The sequence below is a fragment of the Alexandromys fortis genome, unplaced genomic scaffold (genome assembly GCF_014885135.2).
Source record: "Alexandromys fortis isolate MF-2015 unplaced genomic scaffold, M_Fortis_MF-2015_v1.1 scaffold_34, whole genome shotgun sequence".
In the NCBI taxonomy this organism is placed as follows: Eukaryota; Metazoa; Chordata; class Mammalia; order Rodentia; family Cricetidae; genus Alexandromys; species Alexandromys fortis.
Window position 1 is genome coordinate 2,999,402 of NW_026067933.1, and position 23,276 is coordinate 3,022,677.

Genomic DNA, 23,276 nt, shown 5'->3' on the forward strand with positions numbered 1-23,276 from the left:
TGGGAAACAGGATGTTTGGGATAAAGGAAGGTTGGATAGGGGAGCAGGGAAGCACACATCTTAATTAAGGGAGCCATCTTAGGGTTGGCAAAAGATTTGGTGCTCCCAGGTGCCCAGGGCGATGTCAATTTTTTAAAATTATAAAATAAAAAAAAAGTGTTAGTGGCAAAAAGAAATACCCTGGAAGCAGGAAAATATATATAAAGAGAAGTTAAAAGAAATACATAGTAAATGTAAATGTAGTTAATTTTTTTATACAGAGCTACAGTTTAGTTTAGGTGTGTATTTAGAATTTTTATATCGGAAATAGTTTGGTTATTATGATGACCAATATTAGGCGTACCTCCTTGTGTATAAACTAAAAACTATTGAATTTGATATAGTTTATCATAAACAGCAGTTTTTAAGTACCTATTTACAGTGAAAGTTTTGTGAAGCAAACCATTATCTTAATATTCGAGATAAGACAACTAGGCAACTGTAACAAGCCAGTGAAACATTTCAGTATTCACACAGGAATGTGCCTTCCTCTGACATGGTCATTCAAAGCTCTCGTTTCTCCCATTTTAGTCTCTCTCACTCCCTATAGCCATCAGTGTTTCTCTGCATTTGGTGAGCAAAGAGTAAGGAAAGTCTATCTCTACCTTACTCATCAGTGTGACATGTTGCACTCTTCGCCCGTGTCATTAGCTAGAACTTTTACACTCAGATGCAAAAGAAACCCAGAAACATGGCTCTCAGCTGACTCAATGCTCTTTAGCAGTAGTTCTTTGCTAGTGAGACATGGATTCCAATGGAGTTATCAGATCAGCAGCAACATCAACAGCAGCAACTGCAGCAGCAACTGCAGCCACAAAGATGGCTTAACCTTTGCTCTCAAGAACTTTAGGAAACCAGGAAAGAAGACTTCACCCAATTAAGCCGTCTCTTTATGGGCAATCTCCCCCTGACATCACTGAGGAGGAAATGAGGAAACGGTTTGAGAAGTATGGCATAACAATTGAAGTTTTCATTTATAAGATTAAAGGCTGTGGAGTTATTTGCTTGGAAACATGAACCCTAGTAGAAATTACCAAAGTAGAGTTTGATATTGTGCCACTCCGTGGAAAGCGCCATGCATGTGTTTTGCCTGTCATAGTGCGTCCCTTACATTCTCAGCCTTCCTAGGTATGTGTCCAACAAACAATTATAAGGAGACTTTTCTGTGTTTGGCCAGATAGAGAGGGCTGTGGCCATCGTGGACGACTGAGGAGGGCCCTCAGGGAAAGGCATTGTTGAGTTCTCAAAGAAGGCAACCGCTGAGAAAGATCTGGACAGATGCGGTAAAGGCTCCTTCTTGCTAACCACATTTCCTCAGCCTGTGACTGTGGAGCCTATGGACCACTTAGATGCCTAGGAGGAACTTCCGGAGAAGCTGGTTATAAAAAATAAGTAGCAATTTCACAAGGAGCAAGATCAGCCACCCAGATTTGCACAGGCTGGGTCCTTTGAGTATGAGTATGTCATGCGCTGGAAGGCACTCATTGAGATGGAGAAGCAACAGCCGTTCAAGTGGACAGCAACATCAAGGAGGCTCGTGAGAAATGAGATGCAGTTGGAGGCAGCACGCCATGAACATCAGGTTATGCTAATGAGGCAGGAGTTGATGAAGTGTCAAAAAAGTTTAGAAGAAGGGAGGAGCTGCATAACCAAGAGGTTCAAAAACAAACGCAGCTAGCACTGGGGCGGGAAGAGGAGCACAGGCGCCCTGAGGAAGAAATGCAGCGGCACCAGAAGAAATGACGTGGCGACAGTAAGAAGGATTCTGAGAGACCTTCCCTGTTGTGAGAGAACAAGAGATATCAATGGGCCAAGTAACTGTGGGATGTGCTATGGGCATAAACAGTAGAGGTGCCGTGCCCCCTGCTGCTGTGCTAACTGGTACCCCAGTTTCTCCAGAACATGCCACTGTGATGCAAGGTGTAACCTTGGGATTGACCCCATCAACAACTGAACTTTTCGGCCAAGCTACTATAATGAAAGAAAGTGAGGCAATTGTTGGAACACCTTCTGCATTCAGTTGTTCAGCTCTGGGAGCCAAATTTGCTCCAAACAAACAATGCGGATACTAAATAAAGTTACAGTGTCTAGTTTAGAAGGAGAGAGAGAGAGAGAGAGAGAGAGAGAGAGAGAGAGAGAGAGAGAGAGAGAGAGAGAGAGAAGGAAAGAAAGTATTTTCCATGCCTGATTATGTTTATGAGTCTTTAGTTCATGTCTGGATATCAGGTTCATATGCTTTTCCTGATGTCTTAGGGTACAGATGACTTTCATACTGTTGTTCATGTTGTTCATGTTCATGTTGTTCCTTGTATCTGCTTTGTCGTTCAGACTTCCATTGTATCATGCTTCCTAAAGGTTGGATATGGTTGTGTTTCAAAGGAGTCGAGATTGTGTGAAGGGGAAAGGATAGGAAAAGGGTGATTTCACTGATACGGCAGGTAGCATCAGAGGCGCAGACTTCTCTTTCCTAAGCTGGCTTGGCAAAGTGAGGCGCTATCAAATAGTCACCTATTACATTTGATATTTTGATTAAAATATGATCTTGTTTCGGCTTTAATATCATCCTGATAATTCTGACAATAGACACTTGCCAGAAGATAGTCTTTGGTATTGATCTAAAACTGGAAACATGTTATGAGCATATTCTTTGCCACCTGTAATTGAGTTGCTTTCCTTTAATGCCATTTTACAGGGAAGATACTAAAATACAAGGTGTATTTGTACGGCTTCAATAATTGGTTTTGCTTTATGGTGTTTACTTCTGCAATTTCAGGGTTTTTTTTTTCTGAACTTCTATGCCCTTAGTTGTTGGGCATCGTGTTGAAATTCTAGGTGTCCATTAAGTATTTTCCAACTGGCAGCTCAAATGCCACATATTGAATGATTAACTCATTATGAAAAGAAAGAAAACTCATTGTGTGATAATAGGGAAAGCATCTACTTGTGAAAAACAAATAAATCAGTATGGAAAATCCATCTGCTGTGAGGGGTGAGTCCAGTGGTCTATCAGACACACTTGAATATTGACACCTTCCTTTGGCATAGGAAAACGTTTGCAGAAGGTTTTAGTTCCTTTTCTGTATCATGTACTCAGAGCTGTTCTCTTTTGCTGCTTACAGGTGATACTCTACCCAACTTCTAATAGCTCCAAGTCAGCAGAACTACACCGAATGATAGTTCCCAAGAATAGTCAGGACTCTGACTTAAAGATCAAATTGGCAGTGCGCATGGATAAACCACCACACATGAAGCACAGTGGGTGAGTGTTTGAATGTTCTGCCTGCGAATCATTGGTCTTGTTTTCAGGGTAACACTTAACGTCTGTCTGGGGAAGAAACCATTGTATCAGACGTTTGTGTGGAATTTTCTCAACAAATCGACATAAGTAAGTTGTTTATATAGCAAATCCAGTTGTATCTCTATAGATAAATTTCTGTTAATGTAACTGTCTTAGTAGTAAAGAGTGTTACTTATTGATTGTATTGCTATCACTTTGTTATGGGGAATTCACCAGAGATGACCACTCAGACACAGTTTAAAGCCATTTGAAAGCCTTTATTCCAGCTATCTGGGACTGCACTCTGGTGCTCAGGACCCGAGTGTAGCCATGAGGATGCTTTTATGTGGTGTGGCTCCCCTGCAGGCTTTACAGCAGACAGGGGGAAATGATCCTCAAAGAGACAAGAATGAAACTTGGCTTAGCCGATTTTACTTAAAGCGGCACTGGACCAAGACTTCTAGACTTTAGTCATATTGAAGCACAGCACAATTTGGGGATAAAGTATTCAGATAACAATTAACTCAATCCCAAGTGCACAACAGTTTAAGACATTTTTCACTGAGATTCTTTACAAAGTATATCTGGTTTCTTTCACAGGAATGGGTACTGTTGACTCAGAGATAGTAAGTACCCAAGATTTAGGGTGTAGGGAGCTTGACTGGGATAACAACGCCTCTGGTTGTGGTGTCAGGATGGGCCTGACCCTAAGATAGCATAAAAGTCACCTGGATTGTTATCAAACACAGTAACCTCATTTATAAGAGTGGGTTTTAGGGAAGAGGGTCTTGGAGAAGTAAAAACCATAAATTCTGGGAGCTGCGGGCAGAGTGTCTCATTAGACAGCAAAGGATCATCAAGTTGTAAAACTACATCATTCCTAACTTTCCAAGAAGAACAACTGTACACCTCATTTCATTGAAGAGAGGTAAGCTGTGTGTTTAACTTCCCTGGCTTCTCCAATGCTTATCTTTTGTCCTCCACACTTTTCCAGGGGAAAACCACATCCTGGTCTCTCACTCTGCTGCTGCAGGGGGAGGGCGGCCCAAGCAGGCACTTTCATGGAAGCTAAGATAAGTTAACTGAGGCATCTTGGCCTCGGGTTCCAGAACAGAGTTGGATAATTTCCCATGGGGCTCTCCATCAAGGAGGTCAAATTCTGGTTAAACCTGAAATGGCCTTAACAAGAATAAAAGATGAAGGAACCCTGAATTATCTTGCTCTTGCACAACATATGAGTTACACAGATGTACAGTTATATACAACATATGAGTTATACATACTTTTTAGGATGAGTTACACAGATGTACGGTTATATACAACATATGAGTTATACATACTTTTTAGGAAATAGTCTTCACATTCCAGGTACAGTGGTGTTTAGGGTAATGGTGAACTCATGCCTGGTGCAGGGTAACAGTGGCAGTGTAATAGTGGACTCACACCTGATGCTCAGGGCTCTAGAGTTGGTTAAACTGTCATAGAATATATGAAAGCTAAACAGTGGGTCAGATATGACCCAGAAGGCCTTGCACATTTTGGTAGGAGGGATGTGAGTGTTCACCCACTATAAGAGTGAAAACTAAGTCAGTCCCAACGGAGACTGTTGATGGAAACCCAGGAGGCAAGAGCTTCTCATCTAGGGATTGCCAGGGTCTAAGACAGCTGTCGTCATTGCTAATGTTCTTTTTCTCCAGTAACTGGAGAGGAACCAGTTCAGAAATAAGTCGGAACTCATTCAGCTATTGTTGGGTTTTGTTGTTGTTGCTGCTGGTGGTGGTGGTGTTGTTTTTCAAGACGGAATCTCACTAAGTAGCTCTGGCTGTCCTAGAACTCACTACGTACACCAGGCTGGCCTTGAACCCACAGAAATCTACCTGTGTCTGCCTGCCAAGGGCTGGGATTAAGGGCATGTGCCACTATGCCCGGTTCTGTCTTATAGAAAATGAATTTTTAAAGGTTTATAGTTTTCTCCCGTTAACTTGTTAAGACAAATTTTGGCCTTCAAATACTTCGACCTACAATTTGTTCCATCTACAAGACATGCCGGGGGTAAATTGGCACAGAAATTGTGGGAGTGGCCAATCAATGACTGCTCAGCTTGAGACCCATGCCACTGAGAGGAAGTTCACTGCTGATATTGCCTGGGGGGCCAGAACCCAGAGACAGGATACCACAGAGAACTAGAATCGAACTAAACTTGAGAGAGAGGGGGGGGAGGGGAGGGGAGGAGAGGAGAGGAGAGGAGAGGAGAGGAGAGGAGAGGAGAGGAGAGGAGAGGAGAGGAGAGGAGAGAAGAGAAGAGAAGAGAAGAGAAGAGAAGAGAAGAGAAGAGAAGAGAAGAGAAGAGAAGAGAAGAGAAGAGAAGAGAAGAGAGAAAGGGGGGCAGAATAAAACTTGTAGGTCGAAGATTTTGTGGCTTGATTGGTGTCGCAGTTCCTCCACTGGAAGACTTCCTGGTTACAGGAGTTACAGGAGATGACCAGTTCAGGATCTGTATCCACCATTGCTAGGAGTCTTAGCTAGGGTCACTCTCATAGATTTCTGAAAGTTTTTCTTAAAATAGATTTCTAGCTTGTCTCCAAGATGCCCCCCTCCAATTCCAGTTATCTTTTAAAGTACTCTGTCCCTCCATCCTTTTCCAGCCTGATTCCTCTTGCTCCCAAATGTGAGCATTTGTATTACTGTGAGGAGAAAGAATTGCTGAAGTGATTCATTTAAGCTTAGCAACAAACTTAGCAGTGTAAGAAGTGCATTCCTGTAAGTGGGTCTGGGACTTTTATGCCTAATCTCCAAAAGAAATGGAGGACTCGTTGGTTATATCAAGGAAAACAAATATGAGTGTTAGGTAGGGATATATCCACCTATGTATGTCTCTTAGAGAACTGGAATTCAGGAGGTGTAGTGGCATTTCAATTGTATTTTAATAAATACAGACTGCCTGAAGATCTGAGAGTAAAACGGTCCCACTGGTCAGCCTTACAGACCAGGTAATGGCAACACACATCTTTAATCTCAGTAGCCACAATGACACACACCTTTTAATCCCAGAAATCACCCTAGCTGCCACAAAAATTGAGTGGTGCATGCCTTTAATCCCAGTGGTGCACACCTTTAATCTCATCCCTAGCAAAGAAGATACAATGTGGGAGACACAGCTCTCAGTCTCATTCTGAGATTCCGGAAGGCAGGATCATCATTTCAGACTGAGGTCAAAGTGAGAGTTAGTGGCTGGCTCTTTTGCTTTTTGGATCTTCGGGTTGAACCCCAATTTCTGACCCTGAACTTTTATTAATCATGCTTCAAGGAGGCTACAATGTGGTATCCTTAATGTGTTAACATAAAGGAAATTCTAGCTATGATTCAACTCAATACAGATAAAGATCCTGGAATTGACGTCTCAGAGGCTTTTTATTTGTGTCAGTTTGTGCCACAGATGTACTTTGGAACTCCTTCTCTTTCATCCAGAAGAAACAACCACAAGCCTCCCTGAAAGTCGAGTAAGGGACTTTGGCTTGTATATAAATAATTGTAGTAACAAGCGGTAAATTCATAAAGATAGGAATGGGAACCTGTTGGAAATAATGCCCAATTTCATCTGGGGCTGGTTAGTTAAAGTCACACACTACTTCTGACATTTGAAGTCAAGGAAAAACTCAGCCAGTGGCCAGTGGGAAGGAACGGTATCTCTGTCATATGACAAGCATTTACAAAAGGCAGGAGTTCTGAGTGGGCTTTAGCTAGTGGTGACAAGTTGACCAGTTTGCCCAGAGCTTTGATACTAGAGGCCCCTAGTTATGTAAATGCTTAGACACTAGCAGAGCTTCCAGTTAGGCATAAAAATATACTACATGTTCCAGGAACTAGGACATTTCTCTGTTGTTTGGTCTGCGCCTCTTTTCTCTTTAATAACAAATAGAGTGGCCAAAAGCAAATTGAATAGTCCTGGAGCCCCCCAGACAGTGCCAGGAACAAAGATTGAACATGAAGTAAGACATGAGCAATTTTTACAGCCCAAGCTCCTGTGGGAGGAAATCCCCACTCTGACATATCAACTTCTAGTCAAGAATTAGTCAGAGCAGGTGGATCAGCCTAACTGCCTTACAAGGAAGCTGTGGATTAGGGCTGTCTTTCCTTTGTATCAAATGAGAATTTGCTTTTTATTACATTTATTTGACTAAATCAAGATTTTCATAATGGTTCTGCACTTGACTCTCCCCCAAGCTGGAGCTGATGGGAGAATAAATAGGATAATATCATAGTTCAGCAGGTTAATTCATAAAGCCCAAGGAATCGCTCAAGGAACCAAGAATGTTCCATGTCCTGGTCATGTAAATCAGTGCCTCTCACTGTGAGGAGGTACTGGGAGTCATTTCTGGGCACTTGGATAACTCTAGTTCATAGCAATCAAAACTGCTGAATTCTAGAAATGAAAATATTTATGCTGTTCATCTATCACACTCAAGAGTTGTGTATCTAAAACATTAGCAATATTATATTCCGTAATAGTGAGTCATTAAAAAACGGTTAATATGAATATATCGGAAGTAATGGTTAGCAGCCTTTAAGATTTCGGCACTGTTGTGAAACTGATTGATCCCTGTGAGCAGGGACAGGTGGAGACATTTTACCAGGCATCCATTAAAGCAGCTCTTCAATGACCGTTTGGTAAAAGATTGAAATATCCCAAATGTCTGCCGTCCACCCAAAGCTTAACTATAGTGATTTTTTCTGAGGTACTTCCTAAGTAGACTTTAGCCCACTCAACTACATTTGAGAAAGAAATTGGGAACCCTGTGCCTCCCAGCTTTTATCGTACACAACAGCAATCATACATAAGGAGGAGTGGGGTTCACAGCATTTCTTGGGGACTGGATTATGTTTTGTCAATAATTTATTCAAAAATGAATAATTAACAAATGAGTGATGAATAATACAACTAAAAGATAAGCCCACCTTCAAAAGAGGCATTAATTCATCTTCAAAATATGGCACAGTTGTTGGTGGTAGTTCAGTGAATTAAACAGTAAGCGGAGAGTTTTAGGCATTCGCCTTCAGAGCATGTCAGATTTGACACTGATTCTCTAATGTGTTGATCCTATGAACCTAGTCTCTTTTTCAGTCATATAGGACACAAGTAATCCTTTTTGTGAGAACTCCTAGCATGCATTCTGTTTTACTTATCCCCTTTAGATGCCCCCGTGGATTGACCCTAATTAGAGTGAGTTTGTGTTCTTTTCCATAAGTGCCCATGACTGGGTAGGTACCTGTGGAGGCTGGAAGTCAGGTCAGAATATTTTTCTCTGCTTTCCACCTTATATTTTTTAAGATATGGTCTTTCACTGGACCTAGAACTCTGTTTCAGCTAGACTAGCTGACCATTGAGCTCTGGGGGTCTAGCTCTCTACTCCCCACCCTGGCACCAGGGTTACAAGTACACAAGCAGTTTGCTCGCTGAGCCATGTCTCAAGCCCCCACATTAGATTTTGTCAGCAGTGCTCACTCCATATCGTAAGTGGATTCCCAGATATATTGTCCATTTTTTAGTCTTGCTTGACTCTCCCTACTTTGTGCAGTCAAGGGCATACATGAATATGAATACTGGTAATGAAAATGAAATTTCAATACTCCATAGAGTTTTATGGAAAAAGTTAAAAATAGTAAGTCGTGTTTGGTTTTCAAATTTTGTATTTAAAACGATGTAGGATTTTTATATGGGAAATAAAATATATCTTATCCAAAGCTCCTGCTACTGATCGGTAATCACTCTAACTATCCTTTTTTGTTGTTGTTGTTGTTGTTTTAGAGCAGGTGTAACTATGTGAAAGTGAAAAAAATGTTTTGATGTGGAGAAAATAAGCCTAATCATGATGCCATTCTTTTAAAATCACCATAGAAATTGTTAGAAAAAAAAACACTGGATTCATCAGTTCTTTTGGACTATTTTCTTCTGTAGAAAGGGTAAATCATCAGCGAATTTTTTTTTCTTTTTCCCCCCACTCTATGGCATTCACTCTGGCCTCTTCGCTTCTGTGTGCAGCTGGAGAATATAAGTGTTCTGGAACAAATAGATGATACTTTAGCATAGCCTAGTGGCTAAGCAGCGGCATTAACCAGAAACTCAAAAATACTAACCTTATTTATGTACAGTGCTTTCCTAATTCACAGGATCTTTTTCCTTCAGGAAAAGACAGGTAAGATAAGATGAGGCTAATGAAACGCATGACCGACTATTACAGAAGCTGAAGCTATGACCCCAAAAGGAGAAAGAAGGGCAGTAAAGTGCCTGTCACATCTACGCAGAATCATTGTTAACAATGATCTATCAGATATTGGAAGTCTGTATAAAGCTGATTGCTTCTCTAATAAAAATGAATAGAAGTCTCTTGTTGATATAACTATAAAAGATTTTAATCCCAGATAACCAGCCAGATAAAAAATCTCAGCCATATGTTCTGAAGTTTCTCTTTGTGTCGAGTATTAATTTATTTCGCATGTATTTGTTGAATGCATAGACAATTTGTAATATTTTGAAGTCACAAATAATATTGCCCACTTTAATTTACACCATAAATCTATACCTGACACGAGGCTTATTTCCAGCCAGGGGAGGCGCTAGCTCAGCTTCTGACGGAAAAATAGGGTAAAAGCCTTCCCTCCTCTGACCTTGTGTCTACCAGGACTCCAGTCTGCCAGCACCCCATGCTTGTCCAGAGGAAGAGCAGTTAGGCCCTCAGACCAGGACATTACAGCGTACAACTCAAAGTGAGCATTTAACACGGGCAGGAGCATCACATGTGCTCCAAGTGAAATTCATCCCTTCTGGGAAAGTCATGTTACCTGTTTCTATCTTAGGTGTATGACTGTTACAAGTTTCTGTCTTAGATATACAACCCTCAGCTGGTTAAAAGGGCAGCAGCACCATGTCTGGGTTTGCTTGTGAGTCCAACCTTTCAGACATTATTAGTCTTCTGTCTTTTATTTGCCAAAGGAAGTTGATTTCTCACTATAAACCACTTTTAGTATGAATTTTCTATAAGCCCCTTTAGAGCATAGCCATATGTGCCTTCTTGCCTTCACCTACATTTCTCTATAGTTCTATTTACCTTCCCTGATCAAACACCTTAGTCTGGATTTATTCTGACTCCATGCATATCTTACTGCCTGCCATATTGCTGGAACTTCCGGCCAAGTGTTTGCTAGGCTTTCAAGCATAGACTAACTTTCTTGTCCATATACAGTCTCGTAAGAGACTTGTTTGGCCCTCTATAAATAGCAGGGTCATCACATTTAAGATGATAAAGGGGATACGACAAAAGGCCAGTTTCTTTTTCCAAATCCCTTCAATATCCATAGCATCTTCTACATAGTAAATCAGTAAGAACAGTATTTTCACTTTTTAGGATCTGGTAACAAATATTTGGTCATGGTGGAAACCTCCCTGTTGTCACTCAGGTACTCATTAAGCCCATTGTTTTAGTGTGTTATGCTCTCCTGGTTTCTCCTTATAAGATGTTTACTCTTAGACTCAAAGTTGATCTTTTCATTATTCTATTTAAGGTTCTTTCTCAGGAGAAGGAACACCTTGACATGCATTATATACTGCTTTATGTGTCAAATAAATATCCCAACATCTTCAGACACACTTTTTATAGATATAGGGATATATTAACTGCTTTTCAAGAAAGAGAATTAAGTTGGAATATAATCTCATATTTTTTTTAATTTATTTTAAAAGGCACTTACATATAGTTATGAAGAGACAAGACTAAAGCCATTTTAAACCCTGACCCCATTTTGTGTTAACCCAGCAGGAACTCCACCTCAGGCACCCCGCCCCATGTACCTGAGAACACTGAGAAAAGCCACAAATGGTGCAAAAACTACCTGACTGCCTAGACATCTGAGGACAGCCAATCAGAAGCTAGACTAACAAGTTTTTATAGTTACCTGGTGTTTTGTATAAAGTTACAAAAATCCCCTCCTGATTTAGAGCCAACTGCAACATAAGCATATCCCCCTACCCAATCCAGTAGGAACAAGGCATATAACTTCCTGCTTACAGTTTATTCCTTTAAAGACCCCTTGCACTGTGAGCTAGGGGCCTTTCTCATCCACTGTCGTGTGCAGGACGAAGCTCCTGCCAGCGAGCTTGTAAAAGAATCAAGAAGCCTTGTGTGATTGCATCAGAAAGTGGGCTCTGTGGTGCTCTCACTGGGCAACTTGTATCTCATACATAACAGTTATAAATCATTTTAATTAATGTGAGATTTTTTAAGTGAATTTACTTAGAAATCCTGTGTATTAAATTTTATAAACAGCTAATGAACAGTATTATAGTGAAATTGCTTTCTTTTTTTGTTTTTTTTGTTTGGATGATTTTTTGTTTTTGTAGACAGGGCTTCTCTGTGTAACCCTGTCTATCCTGAAACTCACTTTGTAGACCAGGCTGGTTTCAGACTCACAGAGATCTGCCTACCTCTCCCTCCAGAGTGTTGGGATTAAAGGTATGTGGCACTACACCTTGCTGGTTTCATTTTCTAAATTGAAGTATTACTGTCAAAGAAAAAGTTTGTGGCGAGACAGGCAGTGGTGACGCACTCCTTTAATCCCAACACTCAGGAGACAGAGGCAGGTGGATTTCCATAAGTTAGAGGCTGGCCTGATCTACAGAACGAGTTCCAGGACAGTCTCGAAAGCTACACAGAGAAACACTGTCTCGAAAAACAAAACAAGAAAAGGAGAGAAAAAAAAAAAAAAGAAGTTTGTGGCATACAGTGATATGGCATCTGGAAGTTTGCAAGTGTGAATAATCGTCAATAAAATAAAAATGTCTTGTGTTTATTTAATGCCAAAGCATTGTGGGAGAGATTGAAAGCCTTTAGACTTTCTAAGCATTTGTATTTTGGCAGGTATGTGGTCAATGTAAGAGCAGAAAAATTACTATTTATATAGAATCCAAGCTAGGTCCAGGTCCAAGACAGTCGGGGTTCATATCTCAATGATGTCACTAATGTGGGTAAGCTTGGACATCAGGCTTTTTTTTTTTTTTTTTTTTTTCTTTAGTTTCATTGTTTTCAAATGGTGACAGTGGACTAGAAAAGCTGAAAGGCTTCTTTGGCCCAGAGATTTATAATGTAGTAAGTCCTTTCTTACATGATCCACTCATTCCTTGCCCTGGTTTGTGCAGTGATACAGAGGACTCTGGTGGAGTGAGTTACATGTGGTACATTGGGAAAAGAGGAACAGTTTGGGAATTTGAGTCCTTGGAAGGCAAAGACGGGAAACATGAAGATTAACTTCCATAAGGCTAAAAAAGGTGTAGTAGGAGGCCATTTGTTTGTTCCTGGCTACTCAGTCCCAAAATAATCACACAGAGACTGTATTTACTAAATCACTGCTTAGCCTATTAGCTCTAGCTTCTTATTGGCTAACTCTTATATCTTAATTTAACACATCTCTATTAATCTGTATATCGCTACAAAGCTGTGGCTTATTGGGTAAAGTTCCAGCCTCTGTCTCCAGCCTGGTTACATAGCTTCTCACTAACTCTGCCTTCTTTCTCCCAGCATTCAGTTTAGTTTTCCCCACCTACCTACGTTCTGCCTTGCTCAGGCCTAAGACAGATTATTAACCAATGGTGTTCACAGCGTACAGAGGGGAATGGATGTTTTTCTTTGTTTAGAGTGTTGGTTGCAAGTTGTTATGGATAAAGCTAAACAAAGGTGATTAGATTCAGAGTTCTTGTTTTGAAAAAAAAAATGAGGGGGAGAGGAAGTGCTATGGGACAATGATCTTGTACTCTGTAAAGATTTGTCAGTTGTATTTTAATAAAATGCTGATTGGCAGTAGCCAGGCAGGAAGTATAGGTGGAGCAATGAGAACAAGAGAATTCTGGGAAGAGGAAACGTCAGTTGGCAATCATCATCCATACACAGAGGAATCAAGATGAGAATGCATTGCCGATAAAAGATTCCAAGCCACACGGCTAACACAGACAAGAATTATGGACTATTGTAAGTTATAAGAGTTAATAAGGCGCCTGAACTAATATGCCAACCAGTTTATAATTAATGTGGATCTCTGTGTGTTTCTTTGGGACTGAAAGACTGCAGGACAGGGCAGGCCAGAAACCTCTGTCAACAGAAAGGTTTTTATTATTTTATTATATCATGTGTGAAAGCACATGATATGCAATTAACTGTACTCTTGGAATTAAGAATAGATACCTGTGAACTTTAGAAATATAATAAACTAAACACAACAGAACAATCCAACAAAACTGCTGGTGAAATTTTCTCTTCTTTTGTAGATTTTCTGTGATATACTTGTAAAAGAATATAGTGTCAAACTAAAAAAATATTTTTCTATTAATTAAAATTTATTAAATCAGTTTATTAAAAATCTGAGAAATCTGTTTGAGAGTATTCTTGGATGTAAGCCTGGAGTACCTAGACATTTAATGTTTAAGAGGGTTTCTGGGCCCAGGAACATGAATCTTAGAATTAACCTAAGGATTCTGGGAAATGTATAAACCTCTCCCTAACTCAGTTTTCTCAGAAGCAAAATGTAAATTATGGATGAGCTACTTCACTAAAGGAAAAGCAGTAGCTAATATGTGAAATGTGTTCATGGGGTGCTGGGCAAGTTCAAAGTGTCTCACATATCACAGCTCATGCTAGAACCCAAAGATGGAATTTTTGGTAGATATACAAGTATAAGAAAGGGGAGACATTAAAATATAAAGTTATAAAAGCCATTTTATATCCTCCTCCAGCCTCGGACCCCTTTCTCCCTTAATTCCTCTTGAGCTTAATGACTGTACTCTGGGAAGCCTCTGTTGCCAGCTACTGGGCCTCTACTCTTACACTCCTTCTTTTTCTGTCTTTTAAGCAACGTCCTAGGCTTGCTAACTCATCTTTAAGCTTTTTCAATCTAGGAAATTTATTTCTCCTCTTCTGCCCCCACAACCCACCCCATTTCTTTGTTTTAATTCTACCTACATTCACTCACTCATCCATTTAAATCTACAAAATTTATGTGTTGATTAAATGTAATTTTAAAATGTATATACACTATTAAATGGCTGTCATGGTACTTCACATGTGTTTTAATATCCATAACATTTTTATGGTAAGAACATTTAAATCCTCAGCCATTTTCATAAAAGTCTTATTATTGACTCTAAATATTAACTTTAAAAGTTTAAACCTTTTCCAGTTGTATGACCCTCACCTGCTCTTTATGCCCAGAATGCTAGTCTTAACTTCATCTCCATTATTTTTGTTCTTCATTTAGGAAGGCATCCGTAAGCCTGAACAGCTTACTCAACACTTAATGGCAAAGTGACTTTTATTTTGTTGTTACCATGGTACCCAAGGCATTCATGTAATTGAATATTCTAATTTTATTATATAAATATTTCATGAAAATAATCACTGGGAGAGATTAGTGCTGTTGTGATTAGATCTCCAAGACCCTTTGCCATGGCTGGTGCTGTAGTGTTGACCCCCATTTGCTCTGTCTTTTATGAGGTCCCTAAAAAAGAGCCATATCCACAGAGTCCTGCCCCATCCCAACTTGACTACAGTGTATCCCTTTTCTCACAGCTTGCTCTCATTGAACTGGCTTTGTTGTTGTTGTTGTTGTTTTTAAAGCTATCTGACATGGTACTAAATGTACATATAGGAAATTTAAAAAGTAAAAATTACATATACATATAATTAAATAAATAATATTTTAGATTCCTAGAAGCAGGGAAGATGGTTCAATGCTGTGGAAGTATGAGGACTTGAGTTCAAATACCCAACATTAGCATGAAAAAAGCAGGCGGGGTAGTATATTTCCTTTATCCTAGCACTAGGGAGACACAGATGCATGGAGTCACTTATCCAGTCACCTTAGCAAAGTTGATAGGCTTTATGTTCACTGAGAGACCCTTGCTGAGAAAATAAGGTTGAGCTACTATGGAGAACATCCAGTATCAACCTTTATACACTTATACACACCCAAACAAACACACATAATAGATGATAGATAGATAGATAGATAGATAGATAGATAGATAGATAGATAGTTAGATGATAGCATTTCTTAACATTCATCCTAGAATTATTTATATCATTAAAGGTGTGACATTAATAATCATTGTATTAATCATTGTTTCACCAGTTAGTCAGAAAAGGAAAGTACAAATTGTCCTCTGTTTTAAAAAACAATGTTTTCCATTTTTAGAAAAGCAAATGTCTTTTTAATGTTAACTTTTTAAATACTTTCTTTATACTATGCTGTGGGACAATAGTCTTGTACCCTATAAAGTTTTGTTACTTGTATTTTAATAAAACACTGATTGGCCAGTAACCAGGTAGGAAGTATAGACAAGGTGACCAGAACAGGAGAATTCTGGGAAGAGGAAAGGCTCAGTAAGCCGACAACACGGGGAGCCAGACATAGAGGAAGCAAGATGAGAATGCCTCACTGATTAAAGGTACTGAGCCACATGGCTAACATAGACAAGAATTATGAGCTAATTTAAGATGTAAGAGTTAATATAAAGCCTGAGCTAATAGGCCAACCAGTTCATAATTAATGTAAGCCTCTGTGTTTTTCTTTGGGATGAACAGCTGCGTGACTGGGCAGAACAGAAACCTCTGTCAGTAATACTACATTTGGCCCACCTAGTTCTGCCAGTTCTGGGTAGAAGACGACTCTGTTCTTTTTTTTATTTTTTTTCTATCACATTGCCATCAAATGATCCACGTAAGGAAGCAAAGGTTACCTTCCAAACCAATATCACTGTGGTATCAACAGCCAAGTAGTCGTCTACCTAGTCATTCTTAAAGACAGTTGGAGTTTTGCTTTGATTATTTTAAGAATTTTTATGTCTGTTCATGTTTAACAAAGACTATATAACCCTGAGAAACCTCTGATGGGAAGCATAGCTATTCAGTATCTGACTAACAAAGCAGAGCATTAAAGGCATGCCCCACAATTCTATTTGCATGGCGAAGGAGCAAATCACTGTGCTGCAGATTTTTCCAGCCTGGAAAGTCAGGACTTCTGCATATGCTACCCTCTGTTCTCATCCTTAAAGAATGATAAATCTCTCCCCCAAAAAACAAATGGTGCCAAGAGTGAACTTGGTAACTCTAGATTAGTTATATTTAAAGACAAATGGAACTAGCTTGCCCACTTGCAGGCCCTGCTTCTTTGAGATATCATGCTATACTGTGTGACATACTAAGGATACTCACCTTAAAGTCTACCAAATAATAGTCAGTCATCTATAATACATTATGAAAATGACGAGAGAGTGCCATCTGTACTAAGCTCAGTTCTGTTTGCTGGTATGTGGTTCCTACTGTTTAGGAACTTTCAAATGTTCTTTCTGCCTTTTACTTTTCTGTTTGTAGTGAAAAGATTTTCCTTTAGCCAAACCTTTAACATCAGCCAAAATGATCAGCTTATATATCCAATACAGAACTTCCTGGATAAAGAAAATAAAGAATATGAGGTGAACAAAACACTGAAATCCACCAGCCAACCACAGTAAAGCAGAGGGCATACTGAGGTTGAGAAAACTTCAAGGAATATGGATAAAGTTATCACAACCAATGGCTACTCCCTCCCATTGGGTAGCATATGCCCCTTTTTTTCTAAGAGACACAAACTGTTGTACGTTTAGCTTTTGATTGACTTTAAGCAAGATTATTCCAGTCGTAGACTAGAGCCTCATTAAGTTTTCAAAACTTCTCCTGAGTTAGCAATAAGTATGTGTTATTCCCTCCAAAATTTAGCCATCAGTTTACTAATATATGCGAAAGAAACAGAGGGTTCGGGGTGTTTGTATTGCCCACATGAATAATAAATTGTGTTGAGACAAAATGAAAACTTCCTGAAGGATCGTGGCTACCATAGCAGTGCATGCTCATTAGTGGCCCTGGATGGGAGACCCATGTGCCTCCTAGGACGCCCATCCCTAAGTGATTTCAACAAAAGTTACTTGACCTTCCTGAATTCACTTGTTCATATTCAAAATTACATCTATAATCACTTATTTCCAAAGGTCGCTATGTGCTAAATGAGTTATTATCACTTAAATGTTTATTATTTTGTCTGGCACATAATAATTTATTTTTGCTATTATCACCCTGAAAACAGTCATCTAAATAACTTAGAAACTAAAATCCTCTTATTATTTTATTGTTATCTGTGTGAAGGTACTGAGGCTATGTGATGCGGGAGTGGGGCACACGTGGTAGGTCATTCTCCTCTTTCACATTTGATTGAGTTTCCAGATGCTGATTCAGGATTTTATGCTTGCATAATAAATACTTTACCCACAAAGCTATCCAGCTGGGCCTTCTGTTTTAATATTTTAATGTACTTTATTTTATTCTTCTCTCATACAATACATCCTTACCACAGTTTCCCTTCCCTCCACTCTTGCCAGCCCCCCCACTCTTCTGCTCTCCCCTAGATCCATTCCTCCCCCATTTCCCTTCAGAAAAGGGCAGGCCTTCCAGGAATGTCAGCTAACAACATACAGTAAGACTAGGCACACACCACCCTATCAAGACTGGAAGAGGCAACACTGTAGGATAACAGGCAAAAGAGTCACAGGACCCCCCCCCCCCCCAGTGTCAGGACTCCCACAACAACACCAAGCTAAGCAATCAAAACGTAAATACAGAGAGCCTAGCATAGAAACATGCCGGCTCCATGATGGCCACCTCTGTTTCTGTGAGCTCTTCTGAGCCCTGTTTAGTTGACTCTATGGCCCCATTCTCCTGTTGTCCTTGACCTCTCTGGCTGTTATCATTCTTCTCTCTCTTCAGCAGGGTTCCCTGAGCTCCAAGGGAAGGGACACAATGGAGATTTCATTTGGACTATCTCTACCCAATATTTGGCTGTGGGTCCTATTACTTTGTGATATTTTCTTATTACAGTAGTAATATATATATATAGCTGAAGTATGCTTGGGCAGTCCATATATGCCAGGACATATATATATATATATATATATATGTGTGTGTGTGTGTGTGTGTGTGTGTGTGTGTGTGTGTGTGTGTATAAAATACAAATGATATATTATAACTTTCTTATACATAAATCTAAAAGTATCAAAGAAACATAAAAAGATAATTCAAATCACATTAACATATCACTTCAAAAATACACTTAGGTAGAGAAAAATTAAATATATATATCTTTTTTCTTCTATCTTTGCATGTATCTGTTATTTACCTTTTTTTCTTACAGTAATTTTACACTTTTTCAAGAAGTGATATTTCTGCCAGTATTAAGCACTCTTTATGTAATTATTGTTCTATTATGGTCATGTGAGCAAATGGTTAAAAATTATTTTCTAATTAAAATTATTCCTACATCTTACATTTCTACTAAATCAATAGGTTGTAATAAATCATATAATATGAAAATTGAACTCTGTGAAACAGAGCACAAATTGCACTAATGATTGATAGGTAATAAGTGTCAAATGAAAAAAAAATTATTAGACAAGGAGTAGAAAGTGTTTATCCTGCGACCAAATACCCAGTGAATGGTTTAGAGCTGTGATCATGCCTTTAATGTTTCCCGTGGTAATTGTCAGGAAGAGGTATGAAGAATCGTGGGACCTCAATAATATGCCTTGCCATTTTAATTGCTAAGAGAAGCAAAGGAATCTTAATTGCTTGGAGATGCATAACTAATTAAAGTGTCACTCGATATTCAGGCTGAAATAATTAGTTTGAATATTTGTAGGAGCTGAGATATAAATTTAGTTCCAAATTCAGGAACAGACCCACAACAGACTTTGTTAAAATGATTTGTGGTTAAGAGAGGTTAACAATCTTGAAATTTTAAATGTTTCTTTAATTTTGTACAATTTAAATTTCATTGGATTATTGAGCTTAAAAGAATGGAGTTCACAGTATTTTAAAACTTGGTATGTTCTTATTCAATTGCTATAACTAAGTTAAATTCCTGAAATACCTTAAGATTTCTGGGATGCAGGTAATTTTTCCTTACTTGTTTCAACATTTATTACAACTTGGAAATATGCTCCCCTAGAAAGAAGTACATCAACATAGTTATATTATATGGATTCCAAGTTGGATCAGAAATACACAGCAACTTTTACAGATGTCTTGATGTTCAGTGAACTTTAAACAATATAGCTAAAATTCCCAAACCCTACATACTCAAAAAAAGTTTTAAAATAGTAAAATTAGGAAAAAAAATAAATCGGGTGTTGAGTGTTACTTGACACATTTGGACATGTCGTTACATAACACCATCAGCTGAAGTTTCATAAAGAAATGGGAAGATGGAGCCATAGTTAAGAGCACTGGCTCTTCTTCCAGAAGACCCAGGTTCCATTCTGAACACCCACATGGCAGTTTATAGCTGTCTGTAGCTCCAGTTCCAGTGGATTCAATGCCCTCTTCTAGATTCTGTATGCATCAAGCATACCTGTGGTACACAGACATGCATGTTGACTAAACACCACCCACATACATCAATGAAAAATAAATAATATTTTTTAAAAAAATTAAAGATATACTATGAGAAGTAGAAACATAAAAATGAAAAAACTTTTCTTTCACATGGTTATTACATAAAAATGTGGTCGTGTCTCACGAATAAAATTTACATTTAACAGCTACAAAATTGTGAATATTCAACTGTTTCTACTACTTTCTCCACAACTGTATTTATTATAGAGGAGACTGATAGCTTTGTCCTGGTTGCCTTATCCTGTTTTCTTAAGAAGACCGGTGTAGTGATATTTTATTTGTATTTTAATAAATAAAGTGTGCCTGAAGATCAGACTGCAAAGCTAAGTCACTAGAGGCCAGGCAGTGCTGGGACGCACCTTCGATCCTAGGACTCGGAAGACAGATGCAGATGGATCTCTGTGAATTCAGAGCTACCCTGAGCTGCATAAAATCAATCCAGAAACAGATCCAGGTGGAGGTGGCTCACACTTTTAATCCTCATGTTTGGGAATCATATACCTTTAATCCCAGCTCTAGGGAAGTTGAGGCAGGAGCGATGTGCCTGGGCAGAGAGAATAGAAAGGGAAAAGAACACTCACTCACTGGAGTGTAGAATCTGAGGTTTGGTGGAGACAGTACAGTCTAGACCATCTGAGGATCACCCCTTCGGTCTGAGCATTGATGGAGGTAAATGGCTTGCTGTTCTGATCCTCTGATCTTCAGCTTTAACCTCTTCATCTGTCTCTAGGTTTTTATTATTTATGCTGTAGAGGATAAAAGAAATCATATCCCTCATTTCATAGTGTATGGTTACTAGGCTTCCCTTTATTCGACTTAGACATTGCATGCCTCCTCTCAGGGTCTACTATGCTCATGTAGCTATCCAGTCTTCCAGGCTGTAATGGACAGGGTATCTTTAATGTCATATATCTGTATAAAACATGCAGCCCCTCCTTTTTTTGCTACACTGTGTGCTTCAAATTGAGATATATCATGCTATAGCTATTCAACTGTCTTTTCCCGACACATTGAGTATTTGGATCCTCTCCTTCTTTTCTCTTAAACATCTGGGCAGGTGTGTGTGTACTGAAGCACGGTGCTAATAGTCTAGGATTTCCTCTGTCTTGTTACCTGTTTTGCTCTCAAGCGTGCTCGGGAAAATGGAAGTACAGCTTGCAGTACGATTTTTACAAACATTCCGATAGGTCTTGGGAATGCGGAGTTGTTTTCACTAGCATGAAACAGCCTTTAAAATGAGATTTTTAAATTGCCATAAAACCTTTGCTAAGTTTCAAATGCATTTAAGTGTTGACTTCAGTCACAAGAAGGTATTTCCTTTGAATATAAGAATATGTAGTAGACAGTAACAAAATATTTGGAACAACTTTGCTTTCTCCCCCATTAAAATCATGTGAACACACTAGAAAACGACTTTAATACAACTATTTATAAAAAATAAAGCATGTATTTATTACCTGGTAGACAACCACAATTTTAGAGTAATCTTATATTACATTACATTATTATTTACTAGCAAAACGTTGCAGTATGTGACTCTATATCTAGGACATCAAAACAAAGCGGAGCCATTACATAAAACATGCTGAAGTATGAAGAACTTTATATTCTTGTTCAGATTATTCATCTCTGTGAGATAAGTGTTATCATAGCAGCTTACAAGTGAGATTACTGAAGCAGAGAGGGATTGCGTCATATCTAGCTAGTAAGTGACCACGATTTGATCTGAGTGTCTGATTCCAGAGTTCGTGGTCTGAACCAGCGTGCTGCACTCCTAGTCCTAAGCAGAGCTTTTCTTCTGCGGTGATTTCCAGCGCAGGAATTCACAGCGCTCACATACTGCCAAAGGCCGGGCCAGCCAAATACACACGTGAAGTAACCTGGTGACATTTTGTGAGAGGAGGAACTGTGAGAATCCGAGGAAACAAGAGAATATGCCCTGCAAAAAGAATTCCACACACTATGTTTTCTAAATGGTCTGATTTCAAAGCACATCTGTGGCTGAATCTGGCCCATGTGGTCCTCGGTCTGCAGCACTTAGTTTACAGAAATAGAACCTCCACATTAGCTGAGAATCCCTGGGAAGCTCGACTGGTTCCTACGGACTGACGAACAGCATTTATTTTTAATGAATAAGGATGCTTAGCTAGTCATGCATTTTGAAATTGCTTTCGTTGAAATAAGAGAATGAGAGGAATTAAAAGTAAGGTGCTCTTGAAAAAAAATCCCTCTTTATTAAAATAATGAAGCCCCTCCCTCCCCCATGATGTTCTCAGCTAAGCAATCAGATGATCTTTCTGTTATCTCTTCTGTCAGTTTCTGACATTAAGGTTTCTGAGACATGACAGTGTTAAATATCGAGTAACAGACTACCAGCTCTAAATGGTACTGTCTTGATTTAAGATAAAATAATTTTTGCATGAGTCCAGCATTTATTCTTTACCTCGGGGTCGTGTCTTGTTTTCAACATGTTGAATATCTTAATTATTATTTGCATGTTAAGATTGTGACTTGGTGAGCAGTGTATAAACGAAAATTGACACAATGTCTTCTAGGCAAATGTACCTGCTTGGTCGTTTGGCTGTAGTTACTTTGTCAAAACATCCGTTTACACTGTGTCAGGAGGTATTGTTGAGTTTGGTTTGGCGTGTGGAGAACTAGGAGGAATATTTGCCTTGCTACAAAAGCAAATGCTGTTGATTGTCTAAATGTATGATTAGGAAACAAAACCCTTCTGTTCAAGTGCTCTGGAGTTTAGATAAAAATCAAAAAAAAAAAAAATCCGCTGAAGCAAATGCAAGGACAATAAATAAAATTTAGATCAGTGGATGTTCAAACTCCTAAATCAGTGGCAAATGAGGTAACACCCAAGGGCTGGAGATGTGGGTATTACATAATGAGGATAATAAAGGAGTTGAATGCGATGCGCCTCCGCCGCATGCTAGTAGCTAATTCAAGTGAGGATGCCTTGCGGTCGTTTGTCAGCCGAGATGCATGTGTTCGGCTAAATGGAAATCTTGGGCGTTCTCTCATACACCCCATTATTTGTAATTGAACACCTGATTTCTATCATGCAACAAATTAACATCTGCACCGGATCCGTCTTTTATGCATATGGATGTCGTGATTAGAATTTTGCAGATAGACAGATACTTGAAAACAAAAAGACAACATGGTGAAACACTTCCAGCCATAATTTTTGATTACATATTGAGAATCGTTTAATTATCTTACTCCATGTAATTAGCCCCTCTACTTAGGTCAATTGCTTTTTTTTATTAACATGACATGCTAGCAATTTGTTAATTGGCATAAAATAACATGAGACTTGCTTGTGCTTCGCATGAGAAGTGCATGTGTATAGGCAAGCTTGTGAAAACACAGGAAGGTAAATGTGTCATTTAGCCACCTCCTAGGATTTGCCGGGACCACTGCCTGGT

At 39.1% G+C, this 23,276-nt stretch overlaps 1 protein-coding gene and 1 pseudogene across 5 annotated transcripts in view; both read left to right on the forward strand.

The window, feature by feature from the left end:
- Positions 1–23,276, forward strand: part of Cadps2 (calcium dependent secretion activator 2) — a 533,470-nt gene that overhangs the window by 306,374 nt on the left and 203,820 nt on the right. For all 5 annotated transcript variants that reach the window (XM_050145948.1, XM_050145944.1, XM_050145945.1 and 2 more), the window contains exon 8: positions 3,159–3,298. In XM_050145948.1, coding sequence (XP_050001905.1) covers positions 3,159–3,298 — 140 coding nt within the window. The remainder of the gene's footprint in view (positions 1–3,158; positions 3,299–23,276) is intronic.
- On the forward strand, positions 864–2,111 carry LOC126503978 (non-POU domain-containing octamer-binding protein-like; annotated as a pseudogene).